The sequence below is a fragment of the Gadus chalcogrammus genome, chromosome 1, assembly GCF_026213295.1.
Source record: "Gadus chalcogrammus isolate NIFS_2021 chromosome 1, NIFS_Gcha_1.0, whole genome shotgun sequence".
Classification (NCBI taxonomy): Eukaryota; Metazoa; Chordata; class Actinopteri; order Gadiformes; family Gadidae; genus Gadus; species Gadus chalcogrammus.
In genome coordinates, this window is record NC_079412.1 from 15,766,474 (window position 1) to 15,790,673 (window position 24,200).

Genomic DNA, 24,200 nt, shown 5'->3' on the forward strand with positions numbered 1-24,200 from the left:
CACAGTCACACACACACACAGTCACACAGACACACACACACACACACACACACAGTGTGAGTGGGGGCTGAGGTTTCAGTACTAACACAGAGCTCTTTGTGTTGCGAAGTGTTGCGAGCTATTGTGTTTTGTTTGGCCGGACGTTTGCTTGCGATACATTATGTTATCTTTGCCGTGTTTACATATCCTGCTGAAACTAACAAGACATCGTACCCGTATGGACTGGACTATCACTGAGGAAAGCGAGAGGTGTTACAAAAGAGAGAGAGAAAGAGAGCAGGGCTTGAGGGACAAAGTAAAAACCAGGCTTTGTGTCTGTGCGTAGTAGTGAGTGAGTGAGTGTGTGTCAATTTGTGTGATGATTTGATGTCGGCATGGCCAGCTAATCCAGAAAATCTGCATGTGTGGTTACCTGTGTGTGTGTGTGTACGTGTGTGTGAACGTGTGTGTGTACGTGTACGTGTGTACGTGTATGTGTGTACGTGTGTGTGTGTGTGTGTGTGCGTGCACGGGTGCGTGTACGTCCAGAGCGCGACCGTGAAGAAGCTGTGGGCTGATTGAGCGTTGTAATGGAAGACCGGAAATAAAATGGCCTGCTTAAGCCAGGCTAATCGATTTCCCAACTGCTCCCCTTCACACATGCGTGCACGCTCAAACACATGCACAGATGTTTAGCTGCAGCAGTAAAAAGGAAAGAGAAGGACAGAGCACTATTTGACAAAAAGGGGGCTTGAAAGAGGATAGCTTTGAGAAGGGGATAAAAACAAAACACTGTCGTATGAGCATCGTCTCAATAACAGGTTGTGTGTGTCCGTGTGTGTGCGTGTTCGTTGTGTCCAAAGATTGATGAAGTGCCTGCTGTGAGGGGCATAGTGAGGAGCTGACAGTCAAGGAGAAGAGTGGTGTGTGTTTGTGTAAGAGTGTGAATATATGTCTGTAGGCGGTGTCTTTTTTTATGTAGGAGCAGCTGTCGGGGGCTCAGAGGTTGGGTTTGGAGGGAGAGAATGAAAGAGCAAGAAACAGAGTGAGAGAATTCATGATAGCAGGAGGTATGAGTTTATTGTCTTGTGTGGTCAGTTTACCCATGTCGATGCACACACCGAACGACCCCACACACACACACACACACACACACACACACACACACACACACACACACACACACACACACACACACACACACACACACACACACACACACACACACACACACACACACACACACACACACACACACACGGGGGGTAGTAGAGGGGCTCACCAGTAGACGAGAAAAAAAAAGCAAATAAACAGGACTTGGCTGAGGAGAATGGGCGAGCGAGCATGAAAACAGATAGCATCACCAAGTGTGAAATAGGAGAGAGAGAGAGAGCCTCCAGCAAACTGCTGCTGTAGCCCCCCAGAACTTGAATCACAACACGAACACAGGCCGGGTTATAACTCTAGTGTCTTATCTGTCCGTCTTTGGTTACTCCTTGCTTTCCGTCCTCACTATATTTCTATTCCTCAAGGTCACCTTGTCTTTCGCCTGTCTCTCTGCGTGCCTGTGTCTGTCGGTCTGTGTGCTGGCCTCCAGGGAGGACACTATTCGTTTCACTCATACATCATGCTATCTGAGCCATCCCGTAGACTTAGCTGTGGGTGGTCTGGCTTGCTCGCTCTGCATGCGCACCATATGCAAATCCAAACATGCAAATTACTTGCACACATGTGCCACAATGTATCCTTGAGGGTGTCGTGGCGCATGCAAGGGTTTGTGTGCGCCTCATCAGTGTGTGTGTATGCGTTCGCGGATGTGTGCATGTGGATGTAATCCTAGGATTTCAAGTGCTATTGGAAGGGAACCAAAGAGTGCATTACATCCCGAACAAAAGGAATAGGCTATTGAAACCATACAACATTACATTTGGTAAATAAGTAGTGGAAGGATATTTAATGCAATATTCCAACACATCCGTCTACTGTAATTTGATTCATCCCGGACCCTAACACACACACACACACACACACACACACACACACACACACACACACACACACACACACACACACACACACACACACACACACACACACACACACACACACACACACACACACACACACAAAAACAGCTTCAAGCTACCTCCTGCTGTGTTGCAACAAGAGATGTATTGTAGACAACACAGCTGCAATAACAGGGCAGGGGCGGAGCAAGAGAGGGCTTTGCTGAAAGAATCCAGCATAGACCACCATTAACAGCCTCCATGCTTTCAACATGGCTAATGTGTATGTTAAGGTAGAGCATGCAAATAGCTTTTCTGTTAGGCAGTTGTAAGATGCAATAAAGGGAATTCAATTTACATTAACCGAGAGGTGTGTAACAGCACGTGGTCACGATGATCAGTAAGTCAAATCCCATTGGATACAACACTGAAACAGGCGACGGTAAACTGAGCACATAAGCATATAGGCAGAGCAAAATAGAGAAAAGCATGCGAGGCAAAATGTTAAACAGCTGTTTATTTTTTTACACATTGCAGATCAAGCATTCCATTATTATTGTCCTTGTTTGAGCCTGGGCATCAAAAAGCATAGCTTCGACGCACACACACAGTCAGAGTACATTTGCTTTGTGGAAGTAGCGATGGGTAAAGGAGGGAGAGGATTTTGCTGTAGACCGAGGAATTACTCTCTCTGGCAGAGATGAGACAGGAATGGCTTTTTACCCGCAGTGCTGTGTGTGTGTGTGTGTGTGTGTGTGTGTGTGTGTGTGTGTGTGTGTGTGTGTGTGTGTGTGTGTGTGTGTGTGTGTGTGTGTGTGTGTGTGTGTGTGTGTGTGTGTGTGTGTGTGTGTGTGTGTGTGTGTGTGTGTGTCTTTACCTGTGTGTGTCTATCTATATTTTATCTAAAGAAATACATATACATACATACATCATAAGGTGTAGATGGGTGGGGGGGGGGGGTATTTCCTACTTAAGAATGTGCCTCACCACAGAGGAAGTGTCCGTTTACAGTTTAGAGTTCAGCTGTCTCCCATCACATCTCGTCTCCAAGCTCTAAACAACACGGTGAAAGCTCCCCCAACCCCCTTCACAGCCACGCCACAGCTTTGATGTGCAATCACGCAGAGAGCAGACATGCTAAAATACACCATGAGATGAATGATTAACATGATCTTGCTATGTAAGTATGAGCAATCTTTAAAGGAAAGAAAGTGCTTCCTTTTAGTGCCTTATGCGTAAGCTCTAGGTTGGGGCTGATGGTTCTTTGTCTACAGTGGTGCTGTGTGCGTTTGAGAGCTATTTGTCCTTGGGGGTTTTCTTTGTGCATGTTTAGCTACGTGTAATAAGTCTCTAAAATGATTAACATTATGCTCCAATAATCCAGCCATGTGAGCCGACAGGCCATGGCACCAAAAAAACGGGGCAGGGTTATTGATAACTGTGCTATAAAGCGGGCATCATCGCCATGACAGCACATACATTATCACAGCCCCCCTCTAGATCCACCCCAGCCTCCGAGCCCTCCCCTAAAGGCTTTGACCAATCAGCATAATGCTGCCGAGCAAACAATCCCCTGAAGGGTGGTGTTGGAGGAGAGGAGAGAATGCTAAGCGGGCCACTCCATCTGGTGATTGACACAAAGCCCCTTGTTTACCGACGCCACTGAGATTTGCATCCTTTTTACATTGCCCCTCCCTTACCTACCCTTACCCTGCGCATACAGACACACACACACACACTTCAGGTCTTTATTACGGCTGCATTGGTCGCTCTCCTTAAAAGCCTATGAACGCCACTACCTGTCACAACAACGTTCTACAAACAATGCGCAGGTACAACCACGAAGATGTGGCGCTGTGTTCGCATGACGTTTTCGCATCATGTGTTAGCCCGACAATCATGGTCGGATGTATCATGCTTGTGTAGCGCACAGGGATGGGTTAGTGTTAGTTAGACTGCTGTTTTGTGGATCTTCACTGGGCAGTGCTACCGCTAAGTGGGGGAGGACTTGACAGGTTGGCCCCAAACACTTTGTGATTCTGTGCAGAAGCCCAGCACTAATACAAACTCCTTATATGGGTCTGCGGTGCCTCTCTCTCTTTCTCCCTTGCTCTCTCTAAAGGAGCGAGACAGGTTGAGCCTAGGCAGTTAAAATGAAATAGCGGAGAGTGGGTGTCAGAGCCACAAAGACAACCAGACTTGACGACTTCATCAAAGATTAGAAATCGCAGTATACAGTGGTAGGAATACATTTGAAAAATGTTCAACGGCCGGCAAAGCAAGAGTAGCTAATTTGCACACCAAGTAGAAGGGCTAGCTTGTTCCAGCAGTGTTAGTGGAAGATTTATCTCGCCAAAAACCCCTTGAGATTAAGCAATAAAATAAATAACCGTTACTGTTTTTCTGATACCCATCTACGCAAAAAAAAAAAAACACTAGCATGTTGCTAATGGTTTTAAATGGGGTATGCGATCCATTGATCTAGCGGGGGAAGTATGAGTTTATGTCATTGAAGTATAAGTGCAACCATTTGTTACAAAGGGTACAGGTTACTTTGCCGGGCAGAGAGGCTACAGATCGAGGCCTAATGCACAGTCCTTGCAGCCATTTGCCATTTAACTGCATTTTTAGCATGGCAGCAAACAGTTTGTGCCTAATTATGACTAGCGGCTGCTGCTGCTGCTGCTGTATGCAGAGCAGTGTGGGGGAATGAAGAAGCAATACTTATCACAGCATTGCTGTAGCATCCGCTTTTCTACCATTAACAGTTTTTCACGCGAGATTCTAAGCAGGAAAAGCATCGATAGCAATGTTGAACGAAAGCCCTGAAACGGTTCCATCTAAAATGGAAACCACAACGTACAGAGAACAACGGGGAAGAGCACAGACAGCCTGATTAGGATCAATAGAGGTAATCAATAGTCTCTTCCCCCCCCTCCTTCCCGCAACCCATCTCTCTCTCGCAAGCTTTTGTTGCCTGAATTAGCATTTCTATTGCACTTAAACCAACTGTCAGGCATGACGGCATTGGAACTGCGTCAACTGATGGATGGAGATTAGAGGAAAATGTACGTATGCCCCTTGCTCAATTATCGTTTTCTTTATAAAGACCTCATAAAAGTTATGTGTGTGGAAGAAGAAAATACAACTTGCCCCTATCACTACATCTACTGTGAATCCTTGCTCAGAGATCAAATTAAGTATGCTCAAAGTACTCTGAGAAACAGACATATTCAAGCAGTGAGATCCTTCAGTTCCCTATATATAACCTGGCAAAAGACCACATTCCACTGCAGTGCTTGGACCCAGTAAGTGCGCGCGCGCGAGAGAGTGAGAGCGAGAGAGGTTTCTGCGGGGAGGGCAGAACAATGAAAGTCTTGATCTGTAAAGAGAACAGACAGACAGACGGACAGGGGTCTCAATCACTCCCCTCCACCTCTCCCCGGCTTGCTGCTGTGGAGAGCTTCACTCATCTGCCAACTCCATTACCTTTTCCAACAGGGCCACACATTAAATCATTCTATTTCACCTGGAGAGAGGAAAAGAGAGGGGAGGAGGGTGGGAGTGTGAAGGGGAAGGAGACGGAGAGAAAGGCACTGCAAAGTACAAAGGATGGTCTTTTTCCCCCTCTTTCCTTCATCTCTCCCTTTCGTTCCATCCCTCCGTGGCGGCATGTTAAGTGATTCGGACACACTTGTCCACATGCTGCGACCACTATCAATAATTAGCCAAGCTGCTCATCCTACAATGCCTTGAGGCACAGATTCATCAGAAGAACCAGACAGGCAAGGAGAGGAGGAAGGTAGTATAAGAGAAGCAGAAAGTAGAACAAGAAGGATGGCTGAGAAGAAGAGGGAGAGGGAGAATCCCTGGTGGTGATAAAGCACTAACGTTTCTGCTTTATCTTGGATCTATAAAGAGTTATTCCCCCTCAAATAGCGAGGGTATTACCCAGATCTATAAATGGGCTGTTAAATGGCCAATAGCCCAAGGTTAGCTTGTCACGGTATAGTGGTTGCCACTCTTTATGAATTGGTCTTCACAGAAGCACCAAGGAAGTCCCATCTGGATTAAAGGCACATCTTTAAAATGCTCTGATTATTTCAATTAGCTGTGGCGCAAGGAAAGGAGGGGAAGGCGGGGGTGGATCCCGTCACATGGAGCTTTCAAGACAGATGAGGTGCCAGTCTCATCCACTGCAAAGGGCCATAGGAGACCTTCATTTAAGATTTGGTATTTTTGCAAATCACTTGATAGCAGGCATTTTAACAGTGGGCCTGAAACAACTAATTTTTGCTCCTTTCAGTCAGCTGGTGTTGACTGCTGCAGCAGAGGCAAAAAGAGGTGCAGTCCACAGCCCCGGCACTGCCAAACTGCTATTTACACTCCCATGAAGAGCAGAACAAAGGGTGTCTGAGAACGGCGGTAGCAGCAAATGAATACAGCTACAAAAGGGATAACACGGCTCAGCCCTTTGATGCCGGGAAAATGTCTCTTCCATCACAGATAGTGTTTACGCTGTTCCCCGGCACACTGCTTAAGGACGAGGCAACAATAAAATTGACTGGTTGGTGGTGTTAAATCTCAGAGGAAATGATGAGCTAGAGAGGGAAAGAGGGAGAGAAGAGAGAGAGAGAGGGAGAGAGGGAAGGAGGAGGGGAGGGTGGTTATGGGCATGGGAAGAGCAGTGAGCACAGGAGGCATAACAGAGGGGAGGTGGATATCTATATATATAAACACAGCGAAAATGTTGAGTTTGTGTCTGGTTTATGGGCTGGGACAATACAATTCTCTGGCTCACACAACACTGGGATAATGAAGTGAGCCTTCTTCCTGTGCAAATGTGCCTGTGACTCATGCATAACCACACACACTTTACCCTACTAACAGGATAAAGTGTGCGTGCATGTGTGTGTAGCTTCTCCCCAGCAGGCAGCTGTAGCTCTCTCAGATCCAGTGATCCATTGGCAGTGACAGGCAGGCAAACACAGTTTAGACTTGCCCCTTTATGCACATGCAGCATCACTCACGAGCATGCTGAAATGTGACGCACAGGGTCGAAGACAGAACCCTCTCCCCCCTTTGTGTTTCTACACATGTGTGACACAGAAAGCAGCTGGAATTAGAATTAGTGAAATTCCAATGTACAATGCCTATGGAAAGAGTATTAGCTGCTGACATTGAGATTTAAAAATCTCATTGTAGCTGGATGGGAAAAGACATCCAGGCATAGAATCTTTTGATTTTCTTTTACTCTTTGTTTTCTCATAAACCTTTTACATCCAGGCAAAATAACTTCACACATGTAGAATCCGCTCAAAGAATAAGGTGTCAAAGTCAGACAATGTGAAGACTAGTGGTGATGAATCTCAGAGGGGAGGCGCGCTCCGCAGTTCAGACGGAGCTCAAGCTAGTTTCAAATGTGTATTTGAGTGGGAAAGCATCCACTCAAACATCAAACATCTGCTGGAGTTTCTCATTTAGTTTGCCGCGGCTCTGCTCCATAAATCTTACTGACATGACAGAGTAGACAGTTGCTTCTCGGGTTTCGGTCCTTGGCAGAAGGTTGCTCGTGTCCACAAACACCCGTTAAGACAGCGTTCAGCGCCTGGGTGCTCAGCACGGGTTTTGTTTCAGGGTGTTCTGCTTTGATTGAACAAAGGCCATCAAGGCTTTCGCTAAGGCAAGTCATGTAAGTAGACAGTCACCAGGTGGTGGAGATCAGACAAATGCAGTCTGTAGCAGTTGAGTGGAGGAGCCGCCGACCAGTTTTTGGGACAGTGTGTCGAAGAGCAATGGGGGGGAAAAAGGAGATCTGCCGTTGACGAATCCATAAGGGTCTGACTGCCTGTGGCCCTGTTGCAGTTGTTACACGGCCTTTGTGAGAGACGTTTTCTCTGAGGGACCGAACTGCAGACATTCATGTTCTTCTCACCCTGAAATTTCCTACTCATGTCCTCCTCCCCTCCCGTCGCTCTCTGACCGATGCCCTCCCGCAGTCCTCCCCACTTTCCTCCCTTCCCACTCCTCTCTGCTCGGCTGATGAGAGTTAATTTGCACCATGTGTTGTTAAGTGGAGAAGCGGAGGGAGAGGGGAAAGAACACAGAGCTGGGGAGGAAGTGTGTGAACTCGATACCACTGTAAATCTCTGCTTCCACCACCTTTGAAACCCCTTCTGCCTTTCTAACCTCCTCCGGTTGCCTCTCTTTCTATCACACTACTTTGTTTTATTTGAATGTCACTTTGGAGAAGGTGGAATTACCCAGAGTCAAACTAAGAACCAGTGGTAAAGGCAAGGACAATAATAAACAACAACTAATAAAAGTCGGGTAGAGGTAGGGTAGGACCTGATCTTACCTGACTTGGGCAAAATGGCGGACTAAATATGGGAAGGGTGAGGAAGGGAAGGTGGGGACGGCAAACGTTTTGAGGGGCTCTTCTATCTCCCAAAGTTCCTGGGGCTATAAACTTGGTGTCTGGTTCGACCCTATGCTTTCTTTTGTTATCCACAGCGGATGCAGAGATGCAGCAGTAATCAACAGGAAACGGTAGCGTTCTCTGTTTGAGCATCCTATCCGTTGAATAGTCTGCCTTTTATAATCAGGGGAGCTGGACAGCCCTGACGGCTAGCAGCTCGCTCAACGTTGATCACCAAGGAGAATACTTAATTCAAAATCTTAATTATAAAAAGAATTAATGTTGTTTTTAAGAAGTTTGCTTGTAATAATACTGTGTGCCAATAATGCACCCATTGCACTCCATACAATTGCTAGAAGGAGGGATCCCCCATGCAGTTTTCTTTCTCAAGCTTTCTTCCTTGTTAATTAATGGAGCTTTATCTTGCCCTTTGAGGGGAGGGTTAGGGGTTGTCATAAATATATGGCCTGTAAAGCCCTTTGAGACTGTTACTGTGATTAAGGGCTGTACAAATAAAATTGACTTGATGGAAAATAAGCAGCATGTGTCAGGCAGGGGCCATTCCAATTAAAGTTGACCGATCCATGCAAATGTTTGAAGTGTCAGGTTGGCTCAAAGACAAAGACAAGAGATTTTCCTCCAACATTCATAGCCAACTAGTGAAAGGATCATATAAAAGTGTTTCCTACACAGACTTTACTTGGGCAGGTCATTTTTTAACATAAAATATTGTTGGCTCTACATAGAGAAGTGCTGCTGCCCGACTGTCTCCTGGGCAAGTCTTTACAAATAGACACACGGGACTCATAGCGGTGATAGTGTCTTTGGTTTCACTCGTCACATCGTTGTAATTCAGAGCGTGAATACCTGAGGAATATCCAACATCTTGAAATCTGAACAAAAGGAGCCCCCACCATTTGTGACCACCGCGGATTCTAATGCTATGGGAAGAACTGTGATGTGAACTGTAACTTTATTCAATTACAACGTCCAAAATGCTTGAACATTTATTTTTAGTTACCACAGATTACAGCGCTGGGCTACCCACATCACATTATCTACAGCTGTAGGGGTAGTCCACTCATCTAATGGTGAGCTAGCAAGTTAACGTCATGTTACTTGCGACAATTTCATTACAATGCAATTGGATAATGTGAATAAACGGGAATAAACGTTACGTGAATTAAACAAAACATGAACTCCTCTGTGAAGATGATTCCTGCCTGAGCCACGTCAGATAGTTATCTCGGTGGTTGAAGACAACCAAAGTTTACAATATTTACTACGAGCGGCTGGGCTACAACAAAAGGCTATTCGCCCTCCAAATGTGTGTTCTACTCCCGTCCGGAGCCAGTGGACATCTTGAGCGTGTTACTGCTGGGGGAAACCTGGTACTTGTAATTAAGCTGTGTGTAATACACACAGCTGCCGGCTTAGGTGTGGCGATGGTTAATATGCTGGTTCTACCTTTCATTGCTTCTTTAGTTTCGCCGATGTGGCGTCGAGACTTGTTGCAAAAGAAAGAAGATAGCCAAGTCTGTTCGCTCCCCTGTTGCCAAGATAAAACACAGGCTTGATGCCGAAGCACAGGGACGGTGCCTCAGATGTTAGTGAAGACATCAGAGTAGACAATTTAGTTTGTGATGTGGTAGAAAATAAAGAAAAGTCACTACGGAGGCTGAGGCACCACTGAATATTTCAACATCTAAGTGACATGGAATGAAATTAACACTTAAGATTTGGGGGCCAGAAGGGATTCTGCCACAAACAATATCGGACAAATTAACATGAACGTTACTGGTAAGCTAGAAAGCAGCAAAGTTAGTATAAGCTAACTCGACAAAGGAAATCTCCATGGGGTGAGAAGCTAAAAGGCCTCTCCTTCTGAATAATTTAACAGTGATGGGTCAAAGAGCTGGATATTGATTGAGCTTTTAGAGCATCTTATGAAAATTCTATAACTGCTGGCCTGGCTCCTCTACCGCCCAACCCCCCCACTTCTGTCCTGGGGCTGTACCCTCTCGATCTGGGAAGGTAATCACCACACACACACACACACACACACACACACACACTTGATTCCTCCCCGTCTCCACTTCCCACCTCTTTCTTCTGCTATCCACAGAGAAGGATAATCCTATTGGCTAAACAACCAGTTTCCATAGCAGCCTTCCGTTAATGCATAAGGGCAGTGAATGGAAGACAAAAAAAAATTGGTTATCTGCCCAAAAAAGGTGGAAAGACGAAGGCAGGGGGAAAGGCGAGTAGTGTGTGTGTGTGTGTGTGTGTGTGTGTGTGTGTGTGTGTGTGTGTGTGTGTGTGTGTGTGTGTGTGTGTGTGTGTGTGTGTGTGTCTCTCTCCCTCTTTTTGGTTCGCCTGATAGTTCACCTGAGCTGTGCAGAGCCAAGCATAGCAGTCCCTGCTCGTCTGGCCTGCTCTGCGTTGTTATCTCAACCTTTCCATTTGTGTTGCTTTATTTATTCATCCCTGTGCTCATGCAGACAATCAATTCCATTGGCCTCCCCAAAGGCAGACATGGATCTGTAGCTTGTTCAGTAACGCTAGCACGGCGGCTAAGCAGCAGACGCCAGGGGTTGGCTTAATTCACATAGTGTCCACTAGCACACTAGGCTGTCCAAATACACTGCCTGCCTAGAAATGGCTTCTGCCCATAGCTGAGGGTTCAGAGACTCACTAGGCAAGAAGCTGTCATTATTTGTCATTACACAGACCAGCATCCACAATTGCCTCAATGAAACCTCAAGTGGATGAATGGGGGAGGGGCTGCCTGATGCTGCATAAGTAGTATTAAAGAATATTTAATTCAAATTAGCTAGTCAGTAATGACACTGTAGAGCAAGTAGGTGATTTAAAGGTTAGTCAAATTAAAGAATGGTAACCAATCGATAAAAATATATATAATTGTAAGACAAAAGAATGTTTCCTTTTTTGCCAATGTACACCTTTTTTTATTACAGAAAAAAGGTTTCCAGGATGTTTTACTAAGGTTTTGAATATTGTATTTGCAGACGTGTTTGCTGGGCTTTTATTTATTGTGCCGAGGCTGTGGAGCGTAAATGACCAGTGAATGTTCCCCTCTCCCCACAGGCTTGGCTGACTAGCGTCTATAGATCCCACGATGCCCTTGTCAAGGCTGCTTCCTCGCACAGAGCATAAAGACAAGCAGACATTTAAGATGGCTGCGCACACACACGCGCACAAACACAATCAAGACTTCCGAGACCGAATACAATTAATACATCAAATCTTAGTGATACTAATTAGAAATAAGAATAAGAATGAAATGCACATCCATCTCTTTGTCTTCTCACTATATGTGGAAACGAACGCAGACTCGTGACATAATGGCCAAACATTCACTCACACGTGCCATATTGCCCCTAATGACTGCAGCCCACCTCCCCTTCCCCGTGGAGAGATGGTAGCGTCGTCACTCGATAAATATTAACAAGAAGCGCGACTGATGGCGGTGCTCACTGATCCATAATTGCATTTCAAAATGTTCGACGGAGGGAGAAAGGGAAGGGATGGGCGGCTTTGGAGATAGGGGGAATAGGAAGAGCGGGGAAACACAGTCGACTAGGGCACAGCGATGCCTGTCTCGTCAGCCTGCCTGCCATCGCCTCAATGGCTGAACACACACAGGAGCCTTTTGGGTAAAAGAAACACAGAGGCCATTCATTACAGTGTAATAGCCGGGCTTTCATCAAGTCACCGCTCCATGCATCACAGGGCTGCTGCTACTCGGTGCAGCGCTTTAGAGATAGGGGGATATCTGAGGGATATTTACTGAAGGATCAGATGGGACGGCAGGGTTCCGTCGCTTGCCAATTTAAGGCGATGCAAAAGAAGAAGAAAAAAAGATGGGTGATTGGATATGTGTGGCCATGCTCACAGAAGACGCCTGATTATCTCTTAGATGTCAGTCCGACTCCCCGCCTGATTTCCGTCGCTATGGATCCCGTTCATAGAGCCCTAAATGCATGCTCTTGTATTCATGCACATATATTTGCATCTTTATCGAACACGTTTAATTGATGGGCTGGGGATAAATTATTGTTTGCAAGTGGCTTGTATGATAAATATGAGGGGGAGGTGGTGAGATAATTCTGCAAGGCTGAATTATGAGTCTGTTATAGAACGGTTCACATTATAGCACGCACAGTGAGGAACACATGCATCAAAGACATGTGTTATTGTTAAATGAAAAACACGCAATGTTTATTTAACAGTGGATGTTACCAATTTAAATAACCTTAATAAAACCAAACTAAAATAAAATTGTATCAAACATGATGAAAATCTAATTGAATGAGTATTGCTGGGTAAACCAAATTGCTCTAGAATTGAAACTTAAATTGGAATCAGAGATAACACTTGCTCTAGGAATAAAAGACTAGAATAAAAAAGCATGAAAAACCTAAATTGAACTCAAAAAGCTGTCAAAACAGTCTGCAACTAAATAGATCAACCGATATTAAATAACTGACAGCAGAGCTTGATTTACAGCAAAAGAGTATATTGGTAATTTTCCTTTGTGACATCTTCCGTTGTATGGGCATGATGGTTTACAAAAGACAACGCACATCCCTTATCGGTTAATACATAAAGACAGCCCGCTCAACCCTCATCCGTCAGTGAGCGTGGAGCAGGCAAACCGCACCTTCATAATGAATCAAGGTAATTAATTTCCCCTCACACCACTCCCACCTGCTCCTTCACTCTCCCATTTAACCAGAATGATTTACAACTATGACCTCCAATAATACGTAGGTAGGGGCACACAGAAATCCTTTAAATACAACGTGGGGGTGTGCAAGTGAAAAGGCTCCAGCATTGCGGATGCAACTAGTAACCCACCTCCCCTCCACTGTTCTAGCAGGGCAAACAGTGATCAGCCAACCATGGGATGAGTGCAGGCCGGGAGAGGGTTCTTACACTGATGGCAAGACAATGAGCGCCACGGCTAAATGCGGTGGAGTATATATTTTAACCCCCTGCCCCCACCGTCGCTCCTCTCTGCATCGGGGGGGTTCTGCTTATGTGACAAAGAAAATTCCTCATCCTTCTAAGCCGGCCGGGTCTGCGACATACGAGTAGGGCTCCTGGCGATAATTGCATTGTACATGGCATCTAATTAAATGTCCATGAGTAGTGGGATCCAATGGGAGGAGCAGGGAGAGTCTGTGTGCACTGGGAGGGAGGGAGGGATGGGGAGGGAGGGGGAGAGGGGTGGTGGGGGAGCACAGCTGAGTTGGCCAATAACAGCAAATGAGTTAAGCCTCAAGCAGAGGGGAGAGGGTGGTGGTGTGTGTATGTGTGTTGAAAACATTGACACGATGACTAAAACATGGTTGAGATCGCAAAAAAAAAAAAAAGGAGTGACAAGCGGATCAAAGGAGAGATAGGTGGGCATGAAGTGTTACAATAGATGGAAGCCGGGAGGAGAGGGAGGGAAGTGAGACCAGAGATGGGGGTGGGGGAGGAGGATAGATTGTACCCGACAGCGGACCAATAGGCAGATAGTACTGCCGATTGATTCAATGACATATCATGTTAGCTAGCCGACACGCATTAATCTCCTCTCTCCCTCCCTCTCTCACGCTCTCTCCCTCTCTCACATGCTGTCAGACCACACAGAGATGTTTGTGTTCAACCTAAGGGAACAGTCACACATCGCAGGCTATATGTGAATATATTACAAAACAAAATGTGTTTGTGTGTGTACGTGAAAATGTATGTAACTGTGTGTGTGTGTGTGTGTGTGTGTGTGTGTGTGTGTGTGTGTGTGTGTGTGTGTGTGTGTGTGTGTGTGTGTGTGTGTGTGTGTGTGTGTGTGTGTGTGTGTGTGTGTGTGTGTGTGTGTGTGTGTGTGTGTGTGTGTGCATAGTACAGTCACACCCATACTTGGCTTCAGCAATAATATTCCTCTCATCAACAAGATGTAAACTGATTAGACGGTCACAGCAGCAGATGCAAACTAAAGCAAGTGTTTGGTGAGGAGATGCTGTGATGTATGGGTGCCGCTTGGTGAGGTGAGGTACCGCCATTGAACAGGGGGGGATGGCGCTTGATAATGTTTTGCTGGGAGGGGGAGGTAGAGGGACCTAGCTAGCTTATGGGCGGGGCCAAACCCAGAGTAACTTAAATGCATCGATAACGATGATGTCTATGATGATGTACTTCCCACAGAAGGAGCATTATCTCACCACGCCGGCCACTTAATTGTGCGGATCGCTCACATCACAGGGTTATTGTAAGCCACTATCCCTGCGCCTAATGAACTGAACATTAGCATGGCAGAGCATTAAAGCTAATGGAGGGGCCAAACTCAAACCGCCTTCCTGCCAATTTCCACATTTTCTTTTTTTATTAGCGTTAACCTAGCCTCAGGTTTTGCTCACTACCTCTGGCAGTTAAAATGGCCTCCCGCTGGTCACCTTTGTTTCCCAGCAGACATTTTATGTGCCAGCCATGCAACACGGGAGGACCATATGGCCAAATCAATATGTCACCCGAGTCCCAGTGGGTGTCAGTGGTGAGGAAAACAATGAAATGGACCGTCTGCCAAATCCAGGTTGACCCCAATAATGTAACGGATGGATTATTTTTTTCAAACAAGCGAGGATGTCTGGGTTTTCAGAAACAGAGTTAGCAGTTGGACTTGGTGATCACATTGAAAAAATAACAGAACGTCTGGCTTCAATCATTTACTCGGGAAATTGACCGGTACATTCAGAGGATTTTTGCACAAGCCTAATTGACATAGGTCATTTGATAGAGCCGTAAGACGAGTATGACCGCTCTGGAGAACATAATGTGGCGTTGTGGGATTGGGAGGGGGGAATGGAGTGTGTGTGGTGGGGATTATATAGAAAAGGTTATTTGGTTCCCCACCCCCATTGCTGCATAAAACAATATCCATGCTGTCAATAACGTTCTCTGTGTGCGTGTGTGTGTGCGTGTTTCACCAATCAAACAACTATCTATCCAACTATGTACAAACAACACCTTTTCCTGCCAAGGAATGCAGAGAAAAGGAGACTGTATGCTGGACAAAGAAGGCGTAGTTGGGGACGAAGCAGAGTAGGTTTCATCCCGTCCCGAGGGCAGATGTATTTTGTTCCAATTACGAGCGAGGATGACTGGGTAGTCTCCGGGATGACTGGGTAGTCTCCGGGTTGACTGGCTAGACAGCGGTTTAGTCCGGCCAGACTTATCACAGACAGAATCAGCAGTCCAACGGAGGGGATATTCATGTGGTCTAGTAAATAAGAGATTACGAGGCTTGCCGAGTTGCTGGCGTAGCATTAGCCTTTTGTAGTTCTACTGCCCTAAAACGCTATACATCTGAAGTACTCTAATGCCGTTTTTATTTTTTTCCACGTGAGCCAGCAGGCTTTGTTGTTTTAACAGAGGGATACAAGGGTACAGTCTGTTCAAACACACACAGCGGCATGCAGATGGTTGTTCATTAATTACAGATGGATGGGGAGAGAGGAGAGAGGAGGGGGGAGAACCAGCACAAGAGGGGGAATGCAAGAAGAGATGAAGGGAAAATAGAGCAAGTGAAAAAGAGAGAGCAAGACCGAGAGCGAGAGTGAGAGAGAGAGAATGTGAAGGAGGAAGGTCAGCTAATGGAGCCGGTGTTCTTTCTCTCTCCCTAGACAATTACCTTGGTCGGCCCAAGACCTCTCCTGACGCTCTTAATCAAGGTGCAGTTGTGCGTGTTCATGTGTGTGTGCGCGTGTGCACGAGTCTGTCAGCGAGGGAAAAATATGGGGTTCCTGCCATCATCAGCAATATCCAGCACCAATTTCATTAAAGCCCCACTGCTGTGAGGCCCGACTCCTTTACCCTCCATCATGGCTACATCTTACCTAAAAAAAACTGTATACAACCTACCGCACATAGACACATCAGCACAGAACCCACTTACTCCCGTAAACACACACACACACATACATAAAACACAATGCTCCGCCCTTTATTAGAAGGGGTGCTTGTGGCCCCTCCGCTGACCTCCCATCATCACCCTAGCTGTTGGCAGCCATTACTGAGGTCCCCTGGGGCCTGGCCCGGGCCGCCACCCAACCTCCTGCCCTCACATCAGACAATGGAGCTGTTAATAGACAGGCAGCGCTTCACTGCAGCGAGCCTCCTCACACTCCCTCTTTACCAGCCTACTAACAGCTCCCACTTCCTCTGAGGGCTGCAGATTCCATTTCCAGCCCCAGTTTGATTTCAGGGAGCAAAAGAGCGAGAGCGAGAGAGCGAGAGAGGAAGCGAGAGCGAGTGGGAGAGATAGACTGGCCAAAGAGCCCTGAGATGCCCTATGCATCATTCGCCCCAAGATTCAAAGGCTAACCATGTTTGTTTACTTATTTGTACAGCAAAATAGATCATTTGATCTAGGCGGGATAGGGATTTTTATTTATTTTAAGTAAAATGGTGATGAACACCTTGATTAAATCTATGAATTGCTTGAAGAAACACGTTTATTTCTATTAACAAGCAGTTTGAGCCTGGTTTATGTTCAAGAAAGATTCTCAAGAGTCTAACAGCCTTCCCCTCCACTTCAAATAGGCCATGGCTAGGGAATAGAAAATGGCAAATAAAACCATCCACATTATTACAATGGATTGTAATTCAGCATTTCCCAGCATGCCTTGTGTCGGCTCCTCGTCACGGCATATCTGTTTACACAGTCAACGGCTGAAGCACTGCTGGTGGGCGGATCAGAGGAGCCGAGTGAACCATTGACTAGAGAAAGGACATGGAGATGCAGTGAAACAGAAAGAAAATAAAGAAACCAGTACTCACCAGCTTAAAGTCCTGAATGCTACATATAAAGTAGGGAGTGTTGGACCGTCGACTCTCAATATACACACAATCTGGAAGAGAAAAAAAAAAAAGAAAGACATTAGGCATGAAAGCAATGCATTGAAAGATGATATTCACACTTCCCATGGGATTTTTATGTTCTCTGTGAAGAGATGCGAGTGGGTAATATGGTAGTTTGCGTTACCTCTGCTGAAAATACATTTTTTCCCCTCTTGAGTCAAATTCAATTGGAATGCGGGTAATAGGATTAAGGACTTTTGGAGCGCTACAAGGTTGCCTTTCCAAATCAAACATTACACCCAAGGGGAATTATGTTATTGTTCCACTCCATTTGTACACCACAGAGTGTCAGATAGCAGGACGAGCTTCAGCCCTCCACAACCAAGAGCAACTTCCTTTAACACTGCTGCGTAGGTCCCAACAGCTCGTCAGACTAACCTTGGCAACAAATTTATAGGATTTGAACTAAAAAGGAAAAAAGCCATTAATAGCGGCCCTGTCCCCTCTGCTCTTGTTCCACTTCCCATAATGCTGCCAAATTACATAACCCTTGACAGTTTACCACGAGTCCTGAATGCACTGTGTGTGTGTGTGTGTGTGTGTGTGTGTGTGTGTGTGTGTGTGTGTGTGTGTGTGTGTGTGTGTGTGTGTGTGTGTGTGTGTGTGTGTGTGTGTGTGTGTGTGTGTGTGTGTGAGGGGTCCTGGGCCAGCTGCGCAGTTAAATTGAATGCGACTGGTGGTATAATCGGGTCGTGAACTCCCATCTCCTTAACAAAAACATCACGGTGTAAAGGACAAAAACACTGACTACCACTTCTGTTGAACAGACCAGAAGGAGAATAAGGGGATGTTTTGTGTGTGTGTGTGTTGGGTATTAGGCTAAGGGTTTATTCTTAACCTAGCATAGTATAGTAAACTATAATAGAGGTACTAATGATAATAATAATAACAGGTTTCAGTTTACAGAATAGACTGCACACTGTTGTTGCTTGTGAAACTGGAAAGTGAGTGAAACACACACAAACGAAAAATAGATCACACAGACTTAGGGCTCTGTTCTGTCGCTGCTCCAATTCCAACAGCAGCCAGTTTGGGGGCTGAAACCTATTTTAGGTGGTGCCATGTCATTGAAGGGCTGGCTGGGTCAGCTCTTCAGCCCAGACCTGGCTGTCATAAACGACTGGGCAGCTTAGCAGCTGGAACGCAGCTTACACACACACACACACACACACACACACACACACACACACACACACACACACACACACACACACACACACACACACACACACACACACACACACACAGGCTAACATCTAGCAGCCTGTCTCTCTCTTGAGGCTGAGTTTGCTTAACGTTAGCTTTTAAATAAGCCAATGCCTATAGGAGAGGCTGGTTCTCACTGCAAGAGGGCAGGATCAGGGTCTGGGCCGTGGTATCCCTAACAAAGAACTTGCTGGCTACCTTTCAAACAGGCCCGGCTCTGGCATCATGCAGTATTTATTTGTTTGTGTCAACAGAGCTATCGATCTGGCTGTGGTTTATCTTGCCGTGTGCGGTTGGGGGAAGAAAAGACATTAAATAGCTTTGACAACACAGATACCATTTGGAGAATGTCTACGTGTTAATGTCTGTGTGAGGTGTGTAGTGTATTCATGTGTGTGTACGTGTGCGTGTGCATGTGTGCGTGCGTGTGTGTATTACTCCAGGGTGGGTTATCTGCTATGGGTTGAATGATGTATTGTAAGGGAAGGGTGGGGTTTATCGCCCAATGCTGTTCGTCTGAGTGACGCATGCGTCCCCCCCACCCCCTCCATCTCTCACTGAACCCCTTCTACCCCCACTGTTCTCTCCACTATTCCCCCTTCCTCCCTCCCTTCCTTCACCCAGCCTACACATCCCCCTGGGGGGGAGAGCGAGAGGGAGAGGGAGAGAGAGAAAGAAGTGGGGGAGGGGGATGGAGGTCTCCGAGAACAAAAGCGTCTAATCTGAATGAGATGAGATGACTTGTTTCAGAGGAATCAAATTGGGAGAATTAGGGTTTAGTCTCCCTTCACCTCGCCTGCGCTTTCATTTAGAGGGGCCAGATCCCCCTGCGGACCAACCAGATACAACGCACACAAAGAGCCCACCGCCGACAGGAACCAGAGGAAAGGGGCGGGGGAGGATGGGGGGGGGGGGGGATTAGGAGGTGCAAGAACATACAGCAATCCAGTTTAAATCATTCACAGCCGGCAAGAGTCTGTTCCCCTAACATCCCCATTTATTTTTCTCTATATACACACCCATTACATTTTGAATTCATCCAGAATTCATCCAAAAAAAAAAAAGTCTGCTACCTCAAGGCCCTTCCCCTCAAATGACTTCCAAACTCAACTGGATAATGGGTGTGAGCTCCACGGCTGAAAAGATGAGCAGTTCCAAACTCAAACCCAAAATGGAGCCATGAGAACTGTGTGTGTTCTAGGGGTGAGGGGAAAGGGGGAGGGGGGCTTGCGAGGCAGCACCGCCACCGCCACCCCCCCCCCCCCCCCCCCCCAGGGTCCACCAGGCTTGTTAAACATTCCAGCCATTTTGTGCACTGGGAAGTGGGTCTCCTCGCTCAACTGGAGAATGGAAGTAGGAATGGGGGGTTGGGGGGGGGGGGGGGGGGGGGGGGGGGGGGGTTCAGGAGGAACAGCACTGTGGTTGGTGGGTTTGTGTGTATGCGTGTATGTGTACGCGAGCGTGTGTGTGTGTGTGTTGGGGGTTGGGGTGTTTGGTATAGGACTGAAGTGTGCGCTGACGGGATTTATATAGACGGCGGGTAGTGGAGCTGGGGGGCTTTTGTAAGAGGGCTGTTTATTCCCCCCCCCCCCTTTGGCAGTCAAATATTCCACTGCTGTTTCTCCCCCTGCTCAGCATGTACCACCAGTCTTTCACCTGCACCCCAGGATCAAAAGATTCCCCAGCTCCCCACTGCAGAAATGAACAGCTTCATAGCTTGATGGTTTAGCCTTGAAAAAATGCGTAACACATCACCGCATGGCTCCAGCAGCGTGAGCGTCCCAATGAAACCATATCCTCCGTTAAGCCATTGTTCCTCCAATTACATTGTCACGGCTTAAGTTTACTGGCCTGAATATTCATTGAGGAGGAGGTGGCTAGTATCCCATTTACACCACCCCCCTCCCCCCTTCCTCATACACACACTTTCCTCCTCCCTGCTCATTGTTCAGCAAGCCATTCTGCTCCGGCTAGTGAGCATGTCTAATCAAAAACACACCTATCCTCTGCACACGAGGGCCCCCGCTCTACCGCCTCGTCCTCCATCTCCTGCCTCCTCCCTTTGCTCCACCGTCAAAACAATAGGTTGCTGTTTAGTTTACTGCAGCATGAAATGGGGGTGTGTGGAGGAGGGGGGTCTTGGGGAATTTTGGCCTTGCTTTACTTTTATGAGCAAAGTAATGTTAAAAGAAATAAAAGGGAGCCATGATGAACGGAATACGAGCATAGAGCCAGTGTTTTGTAAACGGCAACCGGGGGGGAATAAATGTGGAGCGTGTGTTTTGGTCTTCGCTCAGCAAAACATTGGGAATAGGAGTGTATTCAACATGCATGACTGGCTTATTAAATGGAAAGGAGCATTAGCCTAAGCTGGGCTCCGAGGGTTAGCCATGAGGCAGGATGCACCTGCATTGTTTAAAAAGGGGCAATGCAAAAGCCTGCAGATCCTGTGCACCCTTACGCACGCACATGCACACACACACACGCACACACACACACTACAGTGTGGGGGGGTTCAGGCCGCCCGCCCCCCCTCGGGTCTAAATCCTAAAATTAAAGAACGGCAGGAATGCAATAATGGAACCACAGGGGTGTAGGGGCCAAAGAGAATAGAGAGAAACATGGAGGGACATAGAAAGAGCATGCTTGTATTGTGCATTATAAATTATCCAGCCAACAACCACACGGTTCCCACTGTGTAACCATGCCTCTCCTCGCCGGGCAGGGCTCTTCATGGCGTGAGCATGGGAGTCCTTCAACACGGCGCCCAGGCTAAACTATCCCCACAGGCCACAAGCAGAGCTAACCCAGCTCTCTGCTCTTACTTTAAACATCCACCTGACCGCTTGACCGCTCCCTCTTTATTCTGGTTGGAGAGCGGGGGAAATGCCTTGCACTCACCGCGCCAGGGCAGCCCTACAGCTGACTGGGCTCCTGGCAGAGAACAGAGGCCCTTTGACAAGTTACAACCCACCCCGCTCCCACTTCGCCACCCCAACCAGCCCACTTCCCCAGCGCCCCTCTCTCCGCTGGCCCACACTTTCTCATTTAGCAGTCGGCAGGTGGTGGGATTTCACCTCACAAAAGGAGAGAGAGAGAGAGAGAGAGAGAGAGAGAGAGAGAGAGAGAGAAAATAACAGAGCGAGGGGATATTTTTTATCAGTCTTTGGCAGGGAAGAGAGGGATGACAGAGTGGAGCGGGGACTTCTTTAAAAATAGATCTGTTGGGTTAGTGAAGGGCAGCAGCTTCTCAGTGTGGGCTACTACTTCCATGCGACACGGCTCACAGGGGCCGTGCCTTGTCGCGTGGACGTTGGCTGGGGACAGCAGATTGACAGGTTCCGCTGCTAGGTGAGCAGGGGGGTGGGGAGGGGTGGTGGGGGGGTTAATTGCATGTAAAAATAACACATGGTCTTCTATGGCCAAAGCTAGAGCTACTTACAATGCCTGCAGTGGTCTTTCTTTCTTTCTATCATTCTATATCGACATTATAGTCACCAGACTCACCCTATAAAAATGACATTAGCATCCCTTGCAACCAGGCTAAAACGTCCACTTTCTGTCGAGTACAGACTTATGTCAAACATCTCCTTTATCTTTTCATCCCTACTATTGTACAGCGCAGGTCCACAAGGACTTGGTTGGGGGAGCAATGTCTCTAGAGAACATGGAGGGGAAGCTGGAGGACGTGTCAGGGACTGCAGGCAGGTGGTTTCCGTCTCCCCCCTCCATGACTAACTCTTCCAGTGAGCCAGTAAGTCAGACAGGAAGGGGGAGACGAGCTGCGGCAGCTACCTGCCTGCAGCGCTAAAGGACAGCCACGCCGCGGCGGAGGGTTAGCGTTCGCTGCGTGACGGAAAAGGTCCACAGCTGGAGAGCTGGAGTGTGTGTGCACACATCTCGGATGGCCTTTGAGCATGTGTTTGTTAGTACACACACTGTGGAGTACATACACCATAACAGGAAGAAGGCCCTGCAGACCATGTATTTTCAGCATCAGATGAGGAAATGCAACGTCCTGCAGGCCATCCGCGGTCAAATTCTGCACACTCATTACAGAGTCCATCCTCACCTCATCGATTGCTGTCTGCTTCACTGCCTCTGTCTCGCTTTACCTCTCTCTCCATGACATGTTTTTATATTAACCTTTTAAATGTATCAATCTCTCTCTGTAGTACCAATGTAAAGCACCAACACACCAACTCAAACTCCATGATACACTTACTCTTGGTTTATCAGTCTTTGTCATTTACTTTGTCGTTACGTTCGAATTGACTTATTGTATATATTGACGTGTATACACATACATTATTTTGTCTTTTTACATTCACTATATGTGTCCAAGAAACTCAAACGTAAGGGATACACACTTATAGAAACCCAATCTTCCACTGTTGTGCGTAACTATACTGAGAAACGCGGTGACCGCCCGGACCTTGGAATAAAGGTACTTACTATGCATGTACTGCTTATGTTCTGAGACCGAAGGTGTGTGTGTGCGTGTTTGCGTGTCCCAACGCTTCTGGGGTGTCTATTGATCCAACCAAGGCAGTGTGTATAATCTCCTGAGAAGGAATCTATAAACTGGGGGGCTGTAGAATGCAACCAGACCTCTGGATGTGTCTAGCCTAGCCTGGGGATGGGGCGGCTGGGGTGTGGGGTTACTCTGAATACTCAGTCCCAAGACAGTGATCGATCGGCCGGGTCCGCTTGCCCCGCTACAGGCTGCGTGGACTGGCAGCCAGCAATACAAATGGCCCGAAACCCTCTCTCCTGACCACCTTCACAGACACATGGCAACTTAAAGAAAAACAGCAGCACAGCTAGAATCAGTCACAGCCCCCCGCCCCCGTCCTATTGGTTTGCTGCACTTCTCCCTCCGACCCATCCAGTCCAATCGATTTGCTCTAAGCCGCCCTCCTCCCCATCTTCTAGGAATAGAGAGACTAAGCAGGAAGAGAGATGGGTGGGTGGGAGGAAGACGGGACTCTTGTTGGTGCAGTGGGTGTCAATGCTAACTTCCTGCCTATCACTGTAGTGTCCTTGACGTATACATTTGTCAGGCACTAAATGAAGCCAAGGCAATTAAAAAGGTGTTATGGTCTGTTTTTTTTCTTTCCCTTCCTTTTCCTTGTCTTCTCTAGATCAGACCGGCTGTCTTCTCCTTCTCCACACAAATCCCTCTCAACGGGTGGTCAGTTGTACATATTGTGTGTCACTAGGAGGGTATAAAGGGATTTCAAATTTAGCAAGGCATAATCCATTGCAGGCTTTATGCCTGTTTAAGCCGTGCACATCAAATCTGATTGCAATAACCAGGCGGGATAAGGAAAAAAAAAAACATGCACTGTGCACGTGGACTGTGTGAGTACCGCACACACTTCTGCATAGAGACACAATCAGATAAGCATACAAACACAGCCGGCTGATCATTTGAACCACAGGCAGATGAGACAGCGGTAGGTCAGTGACTTGGTGGAGGATCTTTCATGTTGACAATAGGAGGTAAACGACAAACTATGGTGGACTTAGTGGTCTGATGGCAGACCACCACAAAACACACTGCTGACCTGTTCTCTAATCCAAACCGTCACGGTGGTACAGACCGCAGCGGGAAGGGAGCAGATAGGGACTCCACTTGGGCCCGAGTCCAGCTCTTGTCAGAA

General features: G+C 47.1%; 1 protein-coding gene across 6 annotated transcripts in view; it reads right to left on the minus strand.

Moving 5' to 3' along the window:
• The window catches only part of rerea (arginine-glutamic acid dipeptide (RE) repeats a), a 130,222-nt gene that overhangs the window by 48,934 nt on the left and 57,088 nt on the right, over positions 1-24,200 (minus strand). For all 6 annotated transcript variants that reach the window (XM_056591720.1, XM_056591696.1, XM_056591711.1 and 3 more), the window contains one exon: positions 17,248-17,318. In XM_056591720.1, the coding sequence (XP_056447695.1) occupies positions 17,248-17,318 (71 nt within the window). The remainder of the gene's footprint in view (positions 1-17,247; positions 17,319-24,200) is intronic.